At 35.9% G+C, this 15050-nt stretch overlaps 1 protein-coding gene across 1 annotated transcript in view; it reads right to left on the bottom strand.

Moving 5' to 3' along the window:
• Positions 1-162: 162 nt before the first annotated feature.
• Positions 163-15050, bottom strand: part of BTBD8 (BTB domain containing 8) — a 43148-nt gene continuing 28260 nt past the window's right edge. Inside the window, exons 14-18 of the mRNA XM_086753462.1 lie at positions 14212-14848; positions 13775-13865; positions 13071-13210; positions 9510-11864; positions 163-8182 (exon numbers count right to left, since the gene is read on the bottom strand). Of these exons, the coding sequence (XP_086609588.1) occupies positions 7713-8182; positions 9510-11864; positions 13071-13210; positions 13775-13865; positions 14212-14848 (3693 nt within the window). The 3' untranslated portion in view covers positions 163-7712. The remainder of the gene's footprint in view (positions 8183-9509; positions 11865-13070; positions 13211-13774; positions 13866-14211; positions 14849-15050) is intronic.

Genomic DNA, 15050 nt, shown 5'->3' on the forward strand with positions numbered 1-15050 from the left:
GCAGTTGCACAGATATCTTTCTTCTCTATAGATTTTTATGAGAAATGATTGTTCATCTTCACACACTTCACCTGTCTTGTTCTCTGATGACATGATCCAAGAGAAAGTAGTTTTTTTTTCCTTTTAGAGGAGAAAAAGGAGTGAAGGTCCATGAAACAGATAGAAGAGGAAAGTAACACTTTTTTTTTGCAATTTACAGAGCACAAATAAAAATTGATGGCAGCAGTCCACAAGTTCAATGAAGTACAGTGACTCCGCATTTAAGTTACACATAGGATTTATTATTTTCTGTCATACAGAAATCAACTAAGAATGGGGAATAAAGCTTGTAGGATTATGCAACCGTACAGAGATTCTGGAAACAGAAGACCGTGTTTACAAGGAGTCATTTGAAAATATGGTTAGTTAGGCCTCAGCTAATTATCTAGATTTGAAAAGCAAGCGGGCGGAAAGCATGCAAGCATTCAGTTTGAGAGCTTAACAACCCCCTTACCCTCCAAAAGGCTGAGTGGTCAAGATATTCTAGGACCATAAAGCCATGGACTACAGGTAGTGACTCAAACTTTTCTCCAAATGCATCCCATTATACATACATAAGATTAATCGTGATTACTAGAACACGATAATCCAGAAAATAAGTATTGAAGTTTCCATCTCTACCACAAAGATACAGGAGAGCATTTTGTTACATGTAGTAAGTTTGACTTATAGGTGGGTCTCATGTTCTTGGACATGAAAATTACCTTATTCTATGAAGGAAACAAAAAGTTTTTACACTACCTACGCTGAATCTGGCATGTACATATGGTTTGTCCTATTTATACTGATCTTAAGCACATTGATATAATTCTACTGAGAGGCAGGATGCCATGCCACACTCAAAAGAGGGTTATAAATAAAGAACTAAAATGATTTCATTAAACTTAAGTGTAAGAAAATCACACAAATTACTAAATAAGGATTGCATGAATTAGGATGCTGTAGATTTAAGTCATTTGGTGAGACCAGTCTCAAAACTGTCTTACACAGTTAGAAAGTAAGTTACGTGAGCCAAAATTTTTACTTGGGTTACCAATCTTTCTGTTCAGACATTTTAAAATATCCTGATTTTTATAAACGTGGATCTGGTACCACTCAAACTAATTTCAGTGGGAGCTGAGAAAAGGCAGAGTCACTCTTACTTGTGTGCATAAATATAAAACCTGATGGACTACCTGGGTAATTGGGCTCAGTCCCCAGATTTGTACAGGTTCACCAGAATATGCACCCGCTTCAATCCAGTTAACAGTCATCTTCTGTTAACATACAAAAACTATTTTGGGCGTCAATGTCCTTGTTAAATATATCTAGTTAGTGAGTTGCAGTCAATGCCCCTCAAATATTGAGGCTTCGGTTACTGAAGATCTGATCAGTATTCATATTTTACAGTGCAATAGCAAAAGATCTTTTGTTGCATGTAATGCAAAATTTTTATTTCTTAGGACTTTGATTTCTCTAATGGAATAGTCTTCTGAGCTGGGAACTTCAGCAATAAATCAAGGAGTGCAGGGAAGCAACTTAAGAGAAGTACATTATTTCATACTTTAACTGAGTCCAGATGGTTCATCAGGATTAGAACCTATTAAGTTGAGTACCATATAAAATCACAAGTATGCACAGTGCCTGCCCTCAGTGCCAGTTCCATTACGCTTTCTGAAAAGCGAATGCTAACCTGAAAGCCAGTCCACAAATGTTTTAAGTGGGCTTGCCTGTGTGCGTGCAGAACTGTGGCATAATTGATTACATAGTATCGACTACAAAGCAAAGTATAAAAGAAAGGTCAAATGCAAGAAATAAACAGGTGTATGTGCATGCATGCACTGTATAGCTTCTGCAGTTATTAGTAAACAAAGGGAAAAAACCCACAAACCCAGTATTTTTCCCCAATTGATACCCACTTTTTATATAAATCACTTTCCTCTATTACAGGTTTAGTTTCCTTAAACACATGTAGTAGTTGTTGATAGGAAGCTTGGTTTTAAATTAGCCAAAGAATAGATTTGAGTTGTAATTTTTCCAATGCTGAACACATAAAAGCTTATTTTTCAAAAACAGCATATATAGCTTGTATTAAAGAGAAAGAGCTGAAAACCAGCATGGATTTTCTGCAAGAGATGAAAGCTTCTAATTATATTGGATTTCAAATCTAAAAGCCCATTTCCATGGAATCATCCATTGTAACAAAGCTGCTACTTCTCATTCTGTCTTTTGTCCTCAGTTCCCGTGTAGTCCCAGCAAGGATGTCATCTATCAATGTACAAATGTTAAATGACCCCAGTCATGAATTATTAACAGAATAGATACAATTATGACTCCTAAATCGAGGTTGTTCTAACTGCAATTTGTCACATCTACTATTTTACAATGTTATTAGTAGAGTAAAACTAGAAAACTATGAAATAGATATATTGGAAAAATAGCATTTCTAGTACATGCATTTAATATAGGTAAGCCCTGAACCTGCTTCAGCTGAGGTCAACAGGAGTTCTTCCTTTGACGTTAGTGGAAGCAAAATAATGACTTCTTAAATTCCTTGGTTCTGAGCAACAGATGAACAACATAATAGCAGTTCTTCATTCCTTCATGCAAAGACTTAGATTTTCTAATAGCATGCTCATTCTGCTTTGCTCCGTTATTTTCCAGATGGCAACAATATATATTTAAAGTTTTAAAATAGTCTCCTGCAATCTGTACCTAGAACAGATGCATTAATTTTTTTTTTTGGTCATATTCCCTGAAAGAAAGTGAGATAGACAATGCTAGGGGAACAGATCCTATGGGTGGTCTTTCTGTGAGAAACATGGGAAGTTCTCTTGCCCACTGGTTCCTCCTAAATAATAATAAAATTTGCAAACCCAAATATTCAATGTAATTTTGACATAGTTTATAACCTTAAAAAGTAAGGCATGGAATAAACTTATTAGACGTGTACAGTTCAGTCATCTATCATCTAGAACTTAAAAATATTGCAAGCAAGCCGTATTTCTTGTACTTCATTACTAATCTTTTCCAACAATGTCCAAAGTAGTTTTATTAGAATGAGAATATTTTTATCTCAAATAGCTATTTCCTGTGAGCACCATGTTCCTGTCTGCTGACTTTATTACCATTTTACATGCTATGGACCTTGACATCGCCCTAGCAGCCCGATCTAATTTTGAAGTTACCCTTGCTTGTAGCAGGAGGTTGGACTAGAGACCTTCAGAGGTCCCTTAAAGCCTGCGTTTCTCTATGATTTTTCCACAATTTTTCTTAGTTCTATGATTCTAGATCAAGTGTTTCTAAGAGAAAAATTATGAGTATATGGAGTGTCCTTTCCACTGCCCCTACCACAGAAGCAGATGTTTGTCTTCTCTTACGCTCTTTTCTGATTACTTGAGGTAGCTGCCTACTGATCTCATTTCATGCGTACTTATCTCTCCTGATCTTCACTTTAGGTCTCCGTCTCATTTCTTTCGCTACACTATATAAATGTGGCATAATCTCATGCCTTTAAAAAACAACAAAAAATATATTATTAACTGACTTGCTTTTCCAACTGTTGCCTCTCTCTTAATAGTTAAGCTCCATTTCCTTTCTGCAGTTCTGTTGTACTCTACCAAACTGGCATCTGTCTGCCTTTCATTCTCATTTTGATCACAGTCCCTAAGAATATGTTCTTAACTAGCCTCAAACTGCTATTTTATACTCATCTATCTTGTGGGCCATCTCCAATTAAGCCAACGGTGCTTTTCTTCTTATATCCTGTCATCCTTATTTCACTCCTGTCACCGTCTTAGTTTATTTCCTTTGCTTCTCTAATTCTTTTTTTTTTTTTTTTTTGGAAGAACCTCCACTTCCCTCAGTTTCCTGTAGGGGTCCAAGTGTTTGGGCCTCAATTTCCTTCTCTTTTTCCTTCTCTTTTCCCTCTGCAATACATCGGCGTGATTTATTCCACAAATACTATTTTATCTACCATCTATATGTGAAAAAACTGCAGAGCTGCTTCTCCAGTCCAGACTAGACTAATTTTCCAAGCAAAAAAAGTAATTATGCCTACTGACATCACCTTTTGGAGGTCTAGCCTATTTTAAACTTAATATATCCATACATGTAAAACATCCTTCCTTATTTTTCACTTTCATAACATCATTCAAGGTAGGCAAAACCAGGATCATTATCTTAAATTCTGATTTCTGAGTCCTCTCCTCTAAGTTCCATTAAATTTCACTAAATTTCTTGTTACTACCTGTAGAACAGAGACATCTTTATCCATTCACATAACAATGTCATGTAAGCTGTCAACATCACCACTTGACAGCAACATTGTCTCTCAGGCTTCGACAAAGCGATTTCACTGCTCTTACTCATTCAAAATACTACTGCAAAGCTAAATTCTTAAACATTATTTTTACTATGCCATCCCTTTCTTTAATTTCTTCACTGATACCCTTTCACTGTTTCATCAGATGTACATACCTTGTCTTTACTTTAGAGGTCTTTCAGGACCTCTTAATGACTACTCACTTGGAGCCCATGACACTAGCTTTGATTGTTTGTATATGAAGTTTTCAAACAAACCTTTGTCCATCCTCTCATGTTTTGGAGAAGAGGACAATATAGTGGCAAAATTACTGTCAAGAGGCATGAGCAGGACTCCAGAGAACTCAAGTGATTAATAGTATTAAACAGATAGCCACTCATAACTGCTTAAAGCTTGAACATCCTCTTGAATGAGGAAGGACTACTAAATAAGGTCAAACAGGAACAGAGTTTAGATGGCACACGGGCTGGTCAGGAATATCGATCCTTACAGCTCCCTCATCATCCAGCCTCCAAATCTTACTCTCCAATGTCCCCTTCTCATAATGCATACAGAGGAAAAAAAAATAACAATATTTAAAATGATGGTGTGCTGAAACCATTGCTAATCAGCTAGACAAATATTGACACTCTGATTTTACTTTTCCATCTGTGTTTTTTTATCTTTTGTCTTAACTTGGATTATAACCACTGTGTGGGAAGTCCTTGTTTTTGTTCTGTGTTTGTACAATGTCTAGCCAGTGGGATGCTAGTCTGATTAAACCTCACAGGCACTCTGGTAATGCGAATTAAAAACAATACCGCTTTCTATTCCTGCTACTTCTACAGAGACTATTTGGCTGTGGGAAGCTGAATTCTATGGATGCATATGTACCAGCTGAACAATACACCAAATCCTAATCACTGGTCTGAAAAACCAGTCTGAATTGCAGCATCACTGACTTGAAGAGAGGAGCTAATACAGTTTTCATACAATTGGAAAAGTAAATGCAAAGAAAAAAGAACCAATTAAAAAACTCCTGTACGTTATTGTATTTCATATGACATGGAACTTTGTGTGCCACTTTTCAGTGTTACTTTTTAAATTCAGTAAGAAGTTTAAAAATATGGGTAAAGAAAAAAATAGACAGAAGTGACCCTTCTTTCACTTTCTGTCAGTTTTCTTAATCCATTATCTTCTCCTTTCCGTCATTTCATTGTTGTTTAACATGTGAATGCCCACTATCAGACAGAATATCATCAGGATTTTTGAAGCTGATTAAACTTTATTTTAAATAACATTTACTTTAGTCTTTACACAGAAATTGAGAAAACAGCATTCCTCAGCCTTCTGTAAGAGCTTCTCTAGAGTTTAATCTTTTACTATGGCTAATACTGTAGTTCTTTCATTTATCCAAAAGACTATCTCTCTACCTGGTAAATTTGAAGGTGAAAAACAGGTTTTCTTGATGATTTGCACTCCTAAAGGTTCTTCTAGCTCCCCAAATATGAAGACTGGGGTAAATACATTACATTTAAAATACTTTGAATTATAATATCTCAGACTATTTATGCCACTAAAAGAATAGGAGAGTTTTATTATGAGACTGAACCTCTTCCTTCCATGAATTTTGAGTCCTTCTTCTTCACTGACATAAACAGGAAGGAAAGCTTTTTTTTTGCCTTGTTATTAAAGAATGAAATTAAATTCTTCCTCCATTTAACTTGGGGAAAATAAAACATCACTTTTACTTCTGTATCAGTTCAACAAAGTGCCTTCAAGATAAATTATTTTGCCTCAGAGCTCTTTATTATGTCAAGTCCAAACATTAGACAAGGCTTAAGTTCTTCAGTCATATACTGGGAGAGCTTCCTATTTGCACACAACTGAGAGCTCGCAAAACTGATCATATTATCAGTGGTTACAGCTAGCTTAAGTTGTGCACTTATCTCAAATAGTTTTAACAAAAAAGCGTTGGTAGCCTTTTACTGACATACGGCACCCACTTCTGAAGGCACTTCTGTTAATGATTAAGAGGAGGTAGAATACTTTGTGTTTAGATTTTAAGCTGTGTGAAATACAAGCCCTACTATTTCCATAATGCAGGTATCTTATTGGGTCTAACCTTTGCAGAGAAAAAAACCCCGTATGTTTCAGGAGAATTTCTGACTTGGTAACAATTATGAATAGTTTCTCACTCCCTTCTTCCCGTTGAATCAGAAGAGACAATAAATAGTCCTGTCCACACCCAAATTAATAGCCAAATGCAGCAGAAAGGATATACTGCTCAGTATTACTCAGTTTCACTCTTAGTCAGAAGAACGGTTATGTTGACATTGAGTCTCAATATAAAAGCGACACTAGAGGTATTAACGAAGGTGCAGGAATCCCGTTACCCCTTCAAAAGTGTAGCATCTTTGAGAACAAACAAACAAAATCAAATTCTTGAGAATCTTGCTGTGCCTTAGACAGTGTCAGAAGGGTGCATATGTAATGAATTGAAGCCTGAAGGTAATTCTAGTCAATATCAGAATTCTAATGTAACACTGATCACATCTTCCGACTGAGATATACTTGTGCAGCTGTAAGACACTGTTTTTTAGAACAGGAGCAGCATTCTACCAACTCCTCTGAATTCATGCACTATGCCATTAAAAGTATTAAGTAAATATGTGCATTTTTACGAAAGAAACAGTGCTCTTCCTATAGCACAGACCCTCTGAAGTCTTATATTTAAAGGAAAGACAATTACAAAAATTTATTGGAAACTTCTAAACAAACGAAACCAAAAATACAAAAATCAAATCTGGAAGAAACAGATGAGACAAGCTGCTCATATTAATAAGGCCCGAGGCAGATTCATATCGAAACGTTTTCTTTGAACATAAGTAGATGCTTCTGCAATTTAAAGCAGCGTTGGCACACATCACCTTTCGACACAACCACTCTGAATCTTTATTGTTGTAAAATGAAGTCGCCATATAGAGAGGAGGGGGAAAAAAATGGGACGGGAAAAGCTCTACTAATTGTGCAGTCATCTTTAAATTCTTGCTCAATGAGAATATTAAATGTCAGATGGGAAGATAAAAGGGAGGGTGAAAACCAAGATTTTTCTTTCATGTTATCTAATTTTTCTAACAATTCTAGAAAATACATGCTCAAAAGTTCATTTTTAAAAAAGACAAACATTTAAGTCTTGAAAAATTATTGTACTTGTGATTAAATCTAGATTATAAATTAACATATTTACCTCATTATATCAGAAAGATTGCCTCAGTATCAAGAATTGCTTGTTCTTGACTGATGCAGTATTTCACTATTGTACGGAAACAACTCATCAAAAATAGATTTGGGGAATGGGTTGGAGTTCAGCTGCAAATATTTGATCACCTTAATGATGGGTTTCCAGTTCAAGAATCGTCCATTCCCCTTGAGGGGATGAACAGTCTTCAGATGAAAAGCTTGCCACTGTAATGCTTGCTGAAGAATCGTCAAGTGGAGACATTAGTTCAGTCCACCTACTGAATGTGTCAACTTGTGATGTACCCTGAGGATTCGAACCATCTCGTGCCAGAAACAGTGTCTGATTGATAAGACATTGTGCTAAGTTAAGGTCTTCAGGAACAGAGTTTTTGAAACCTACATTTGAGTCCTGCTCAGATAATAATTGCCTGAGAAGAGTCCAGTCCTGTTCTGCAAACTGCTGATCTTCAAAATCCACATCTAGAACTGCTGTTTCTGAATCCATCGTCTGCTCAATTGCTTCTCCAACATCCATCTCATATATTGGAGAAAGGGTTTTTGATGGCCGATGCTCATACATGCAGGTTTGTGCCATTGTGTCATAATCATCTATGTCTCCTGAAATAATTCACAATACTGTACAATGTAAAAATTGCAGATGATCCTCCCCTCAGGGCTGTGTAGAGCAAAATTTAACTCATCGGGAAGGACAATCCAAACAGGTTAAAAAACAGGGGATGGAGGGTTATACAAAATTGACAAAATTTGAGGCATTTATTTCCTATATAAAAACCAAGTATGATTTATAAATTAAGTTAAAGCAGCAATCACCACTGGTAATTAACAATAACCTCCATAATTAAGTTTCTGATACAGAAAATGACAATGTAAATATACACTTAATGCACATGAAATTTCTCATTTACTACATAAATTAAATTTAGACCAGGAGGTGTGTGAAGGGAATTAATAGAGAATGATTACTGAATGGTGACTTAAGCTATGTCAGCTTAGAAGAGAATTAAAAACAAAATAGTCTATCCACAGACTTATATCTACACTGCACATGCAAGGGCAGCTGCAGGCAAGGGCAAGCAAACTTAAAAAAAAAAATAGTACAACTTTTAATGTCTTATTCTGTGGTCTGGCTGAACATAGATCATCATCAGCATTTCATTACTCTTGAATACACAATAGTTGTGATCAACACTATTGTCTATATTTGATAGGATAAACAGACTGAATTATTGGTATAAAGAAGATAAAACACAAAACTAGACAAGTATGCATCTAGCTACGTGAAACAAGTTAGACCTTTTCTATATATAAGCATTAGTTCTAAGTATAATCTCTCTTTTAGGAAATAAGCTTTTACTGGTAAAATTTAGAATTTTAGACATCTCATAAGCTCTAAATCAGAGTTCAAACCTGCTCCCACTGATGTATATGGCAAATATTCAGTTATATTCAGTGGGAGAATGATCCAGATTTGTGTATAATATATAAATAAATAAATTACAACAATAATGCATATAGCTGTTCAGGTAAACAGTTCAGTGCAGTTTAGTTAAGGTTATTACTGTAGTTATTGCACATCCCATTCAGACATACTATATGTTGTCAAGCAGACACAACAAATACTAAGCTTCCATCAAAAGTTGATGCTGTCAATGTTAGATTGGATCAAAAATCACTGAAGTACAGACAACTGCATCCAATCTTTCTTTTAGCATTACATAAAATCTCTTTTCTTGTCAAGTTTCTCATTGAACAGCAGGGTATTGACGGATATTTCAAACAGGCAAACATTCTCTACCCAAGTGAAATACTTAAAAATATTTAAATTTAAATTACTTCAGTTCAGGATTCAATCCCAGACAAATTGCCAAAGCTTTCCCTATTAATTTTTTTTGAATGACTGACTGTTTCTATTTCTGTACATTACCTGGAAGTAAATCAGTATTAGCGCATTCAGTAGTTGCTGGTTGACTGTCTCTCACTTGACCTTCCTGAGTCAGTATCTGATTCTTACTGGCTTCTACAGGTTTTGCAGAGCTGCTGTTTTGCACATCAGAATTAGTTTCTCTCTGATGAAGATCCAAGTGACATGGTCTTTCTTGAGATTTTGCATCATTGTCTAAGTATTTATTGCACTGGTGAAATTCACTAGCCACTTCATGCTTCATATTTACTTTTTGGTTTTCTCCTGGACACAGGCTAGCTGCTGAGTATACTTTCTCTGGGCGATCTTGTTCCGTCATTGAAGCACCTTGATTTTCCTTCCCTGGGATTTCAGTGCCATGAAGGTGTAGGAGGGCACTTTCACTTTTATCTGATCTACTGTCTCTATCCTTATGCTGTTTGCAATCCAGGAATCCATCTTCAATCTCCAGTGAGTATCCTGAATAAAAAGTCTTTCCATGGTGCTCTTGAGAAACACTGTCAAATACTTCTGAAGGAGTAAGAGAATCTATTGAATGCTGACGTGAAGTATGAGTTTCCACTTTATCATCAGATCCCAATTCTTCACATTCATCTACTGAAAGTAAAACAGATCGTTTGAAATTTTTATTTTTAGGACACTCGTGACTCGCAGTGGCATTTTCTGTTGCATCTTCAAAAGCTAAATTATCAATTCCTTGGAACTGCTGAGTAGGAACATTTGATGGAGGAAAGGTTTCTGCAACATTCTCTGCTTCAGATCTGTCATCTTCTGTTTCATCAGCAGAAGAAGAAACTTGGTCTGCTTCCTGAGTAAACTGTGCATTACCAAAAGTAGAACTTTTGCTTTCTCTAGTATTGGTCCTTGCACTTTCCTGATGGGACCAAATTTCAGGTCTTTTTCTTGGTATTTCATCATCACTTGTTGAATTAACACGGAAAAGATCAGAACCCTCTTTTTTCATTTTCACTTCTATTCTTAGGCTGCTGTCATAAATTTTTAATTCCTCAGGTGTGCTTGTGTCACTGCTGCTTCTTCCAAGAAAATCATGGCATAACGTAGTGCTGCATTTAGATATCCCTCTTTCATTGGATCCTTCATCATCTTGAGAGCCTCCAGCATCATAATCTTCTGACCTTGGTTTTATATCATCAGAGGATGTGGTTGCACTGACAGTATCTGATTCAGGGCTCTCTTTTGGATCTAGTGCACCAGTACTCCAGTGGTCTACAAAGGGAATTTCTGCATTTTCATGGTTTTCTGGTGTTTCTGTAGGATCTATAGGCTCTGTAGAACTAGGTGAACATTTTTCTGTTATTTGTTCTGTCGAACATTCTGAAACGTCATCTAAGTCTGCTGTAACTGATTTGTATTCAGTCAAGGCTGATATATCACACAGCTCATCAGCTGTAAGAAATCCCTCCACATGAATCTGAGATGATGTTCCATCCTGTTTACTGGTTATTGTTCTGGAAAAGCTTGGTAAAGCATTTTCACCATAGTTAAGACCTGTGTCAGAGCTTAATTTATCACTTTGTTCAGTACAGACTTTTGTTGCTTTTGAGTGTTTCACCAGTTCTCCTGAAGCAGTAGCCTTTTGATTGGTTTCCTTGGAAGGGTCTGAGTATCCATCACTGGGAGACTGTGCATGGCAGTGAAATTCAGCTGTATTATCATCTTTCTCTGTATCTTCAATCTGTTTAATTCCAGTCTGATCTGCACAGATTTGTCTTGCTTCCATTTCATTTTGTAGTGAAACATGCAGTTTAGAAATAGTTTCTTCTGTAATTAGAGGAGATGATGATTCAGATTGTGTTTTGTATTCCACGTTTTCAGAAGGATCTGATAATTTTTGTTTATTGGGTTGACAGGATGCCAGCAGTTTATCTTCGCTGCTACTTTCCATCACAGATTTTAAAGATTCACTTTGCTTTGCAGAATAGCATTCATTATTGTCATGAAGCTCACCTACCACAGCATCAGCCAGGTTTTTTTCAAGTTTCTGTCTGGAACTTCTGTGCTCAGAGGTGTGCACGTTCTTCTGGACAACAGGAGATTCACTCCTTGAATGTTTCTGGGCAGAGGACTGAGATTTTAATACAGATTGCCCAACTGTTTTTTGTTTTGGGTCTTTATTATTCATAATCTCAGAATGCTTTGATGGAGCCAGAGTTTTAGGTGTTATTTTTACAGTGGCTTTTGCTACAGGTGTTTGGGACTGCTTAACACTCCTCTTCTTGGCTGAAGGATGTTTTTCTGGGAGTGTTGTCTGAACCAGATGCTGTAACACATTTTTTTCTTCATTATGTTTTGGAGACATTCCTGATTTCAGTGAATTTGGTGATTCTCCCTGAGGTCCTAACAAACAGTAAAAAAAAAAAAAAAAAAAACCACTATAGAGATTGTATATGCCAGTCAAAGTATATTCACCAAATTTTAGTGTTTGTTTATGTGAGAAGCAACTTACTCAACTTTTTATGTAACTAGAGGATTTGAGGCTTGTTAAAGAATTAAGAATTGAGATCTTAAACAAATACTAGACAAAAATACCATCTTGCATTTGCATGCCATCTTTAAAACTAAAGCACTTAATAGACTATACATAAAGGAATTACTTCAGCCTGTTAACAAGTAGTCATCACTGCAGTGGAAAGCAGCAGCTCTCTAATAGTGCACAGAAACACTGCACAGCAGCTTAGCACAGGAAGTGATGAGGACTGTATTCAGTTTATATTGTAGAGGAAATGAAAGTAGGCAGAAAATAATTACATTAGTTATAATGTGATTAGAGTACCAGAATTACTATCCCTGCTCAGTCAGAAAATACTGCAAGATCTTTAATGACCTCAAATTGACAGGACCTGTGTTTTCTATATCATAATGCATTTAAGATAATATAACTTGAATATTCTTCCCGCTGCCCGAAGTAAGTGCCAAGTCCAAATGGGATTAAAAAAGAGCTCCATCCTTAACACTTTGTATCTTTATAAAGCGGCGTTTCCTCTCTGTGGTCTACAATGTCATTCCCCACACTTGATGTAGATAGCTGTTGAAACCGTTTATTTTTTTGTGGGTAGGTCAGTATCAGCAGTGCTACTGCTAGAGTGGATCACCAAAAAAGGGAGGCATAAACTAACAGTTCATAAAGAAGTCTGCAGGCAAATCTTTGATGCAGATTTTAAATGCTTGACCTACAGAATTTGTTGAACTCAGTTGTGGTTCCAAGTGCAGCGGTATCAGCAAATAAAAGACTCTGCAAAGCAGATTAAACAAGTAGAAGAAAATACCAACTGTCAGTGAAGACCATTTTTAAAATATTTTGAAGTTGACACACATTCATTTGCATTTTATAGTTTAGGATTGTCACCAGAAGTGAAATACGGAAAATAAATAGAATTGTTCAGAAGATTTTGCCAAAAGCTTGTGCTAAAAAAAAAAAAAAAAACAAAAAAACAAACCGAAACCAAAACAACAACAAACCAATTAAAAACCAAACCCCCCTCCAAAAAATACAAAGCTTTTCATAATAATGGCAGGCTGTTTCATTGCTGTATGGAACTTTACCTTGGTTCTTGGGAGAATTAGCAGGTGTCTTTTGAGCCTTTTGCTGTGCTGCAGAATTACTACTCACATTCCCTTTTTTCTTTAGAACAGCTTGTACGTTTTGTTCATTACACTCTTTTCCAGTTGACTTTTTTGTCAGACTGCAAAGAAATTATTACATCCTTTATTTCCAAGCTCAAGATCTGGCAATGTTTAAGTATATTTAAAAAAGCAATATATGTGTTTTAATATGCACACATATAAACATTGAAAATGCAACATGAAAGGTATACTTTTTGAAAATAAAACCTGTGTGTTTGTATATATATATTTATATATACACATATATGGGAGCCATTTGACAATTTCACAGTGCTTCAGCTGTCTTCCTGGCCAGTTTAATCTAAGCTATCTCCTAAATAAGTTTACAACACCTCGTGCAGTCATTAACTGTTCCAGTGTGCAGAATTCTAAATGACCTATAACAATTTAAAATGATTAGCATGAAACAGTCCAATACAAAACCAAATCAATTTTATCTTTACAGCAATGTTTCCAATAGCTAACTCAAAATTGTTTTGCCAATAACATGCAACAGACAACCATTCTCAGATTAAAGAGAACATGTTGACTTAACACTAAGTTTAGTAGTTCATCTGAATTTTTTTTTTTTCACAAACACACACTCATATATACGTAAAGTGGCATATTGATTTGTAACATACCTGCTTGTTGTGGTATCAACCTCAAGCTCAGTCTTTTTTTTTTTGGTGGTGACTCCATTTGATGTTTTCACAGATGACTTTGTTTTCACTACTGTAAAGTAAATTCAAAGTTAATTATAGGGGGAAATGCATTGCATGTAAGCACTGAAAAAATTCTAATATATGAAGATCAGCTATTGAAAACAGCATAGATGCAAAACTTGTAAAACGTCTACCATTTCATATGGCTATCAGTTGATCATAAAATTAAGTCAGTTAATAGAGGATAAATCTAACACTTTTATCTCAAGTTAGTATTCATTTACAGGGGAAGACTCTTATCAGTCTACATTAGATTTTTTTTTAAGCTTCCCAGGCTGATTTTCAATGCATGACCAGCCTGGGTCATGCAGAAGAGGACTTAAAAAAAAAAAAAAAAAAAAAAAAAAAAAAATTACCAGTCTGTTTTTTCCCTTCCTCTACCAATTTATCCTCTTTGGGTTCCTCTGTCTGTTCACTGGCAGTCTGGATATCTATGCTTGAATTTGCTGACTTGCTGGAAGTTCCTGCCACAGTCACTAAGGAGGGAGATTCCTTCCCTGGGGTTTTTTTCAATGGTTTTGTTTTGATCTGCACACTTGAGGTTACCGTCAGCACTTTAGGTCTGGCACCTGCAATTTTTCCTTCATGGTTCTTCAGTCCTTTGCCACTTCCTGAATTTTTTTGTCCACTTGCAGATGATGTCTTTTCTATGTCTTGCTTGGTAAGCATGCTTTCAGCCTTCACATTTCCATTATTTTCTATTTTTGTCTTTATAACAGCTCTAGCCTTTGGTGAAGCAGCTTTTTCCCCAGGTTTGGAATCCTTAGTAACCTTGGAAACTATTTTTTTGCCATCTTTCCCCTTTACATCCTCATGCTTTGAAGCCTTATTAACAGTGTTTCTGTTGGTGCTTGACGTATGTCCAGATGCTCCTAATCCATCAGATTTCATTTTATCCTGATTAGTGGAAGAATCTCTCCAGCAATCTTTCTTGCCGTGTTCTGTCCAGGAAGGATTCCTTATACCAACAGATTCAATAGTAGATTTGTTTAGCTAGAAAAAAAAAGAATCAGGAAAGAAAACAGAAGTCATTTGTAACCCCATATCCTTAATCTTTCATTTCTGAAACACACCTACTTTTTAAAGTAGTACATGAATCTAAAGCAACAAGATTCAGCATAGAAATAATTTTTAAAAAATTACATTTTAGCTCAGATTGCTGGCTTTCAAAGATATAAGAATACCAGAATTTAGT

Source organism: Chlamydotis macqueenii, chromosome 8, assembly GCF_036417535.1.
Source record: "Chlamydotis macqueenii isolate bChlMac1 chromosome 8, bChlMac1.mat, whole genome shotgun sequence".
Taxonomy (NCBI): domain Eukaryota; kingdom Metazoa; phylum Chordata; class Aves; order Otidiformes; family Otididae; genus Chlamydotis; species Chlamydotis macqueenii.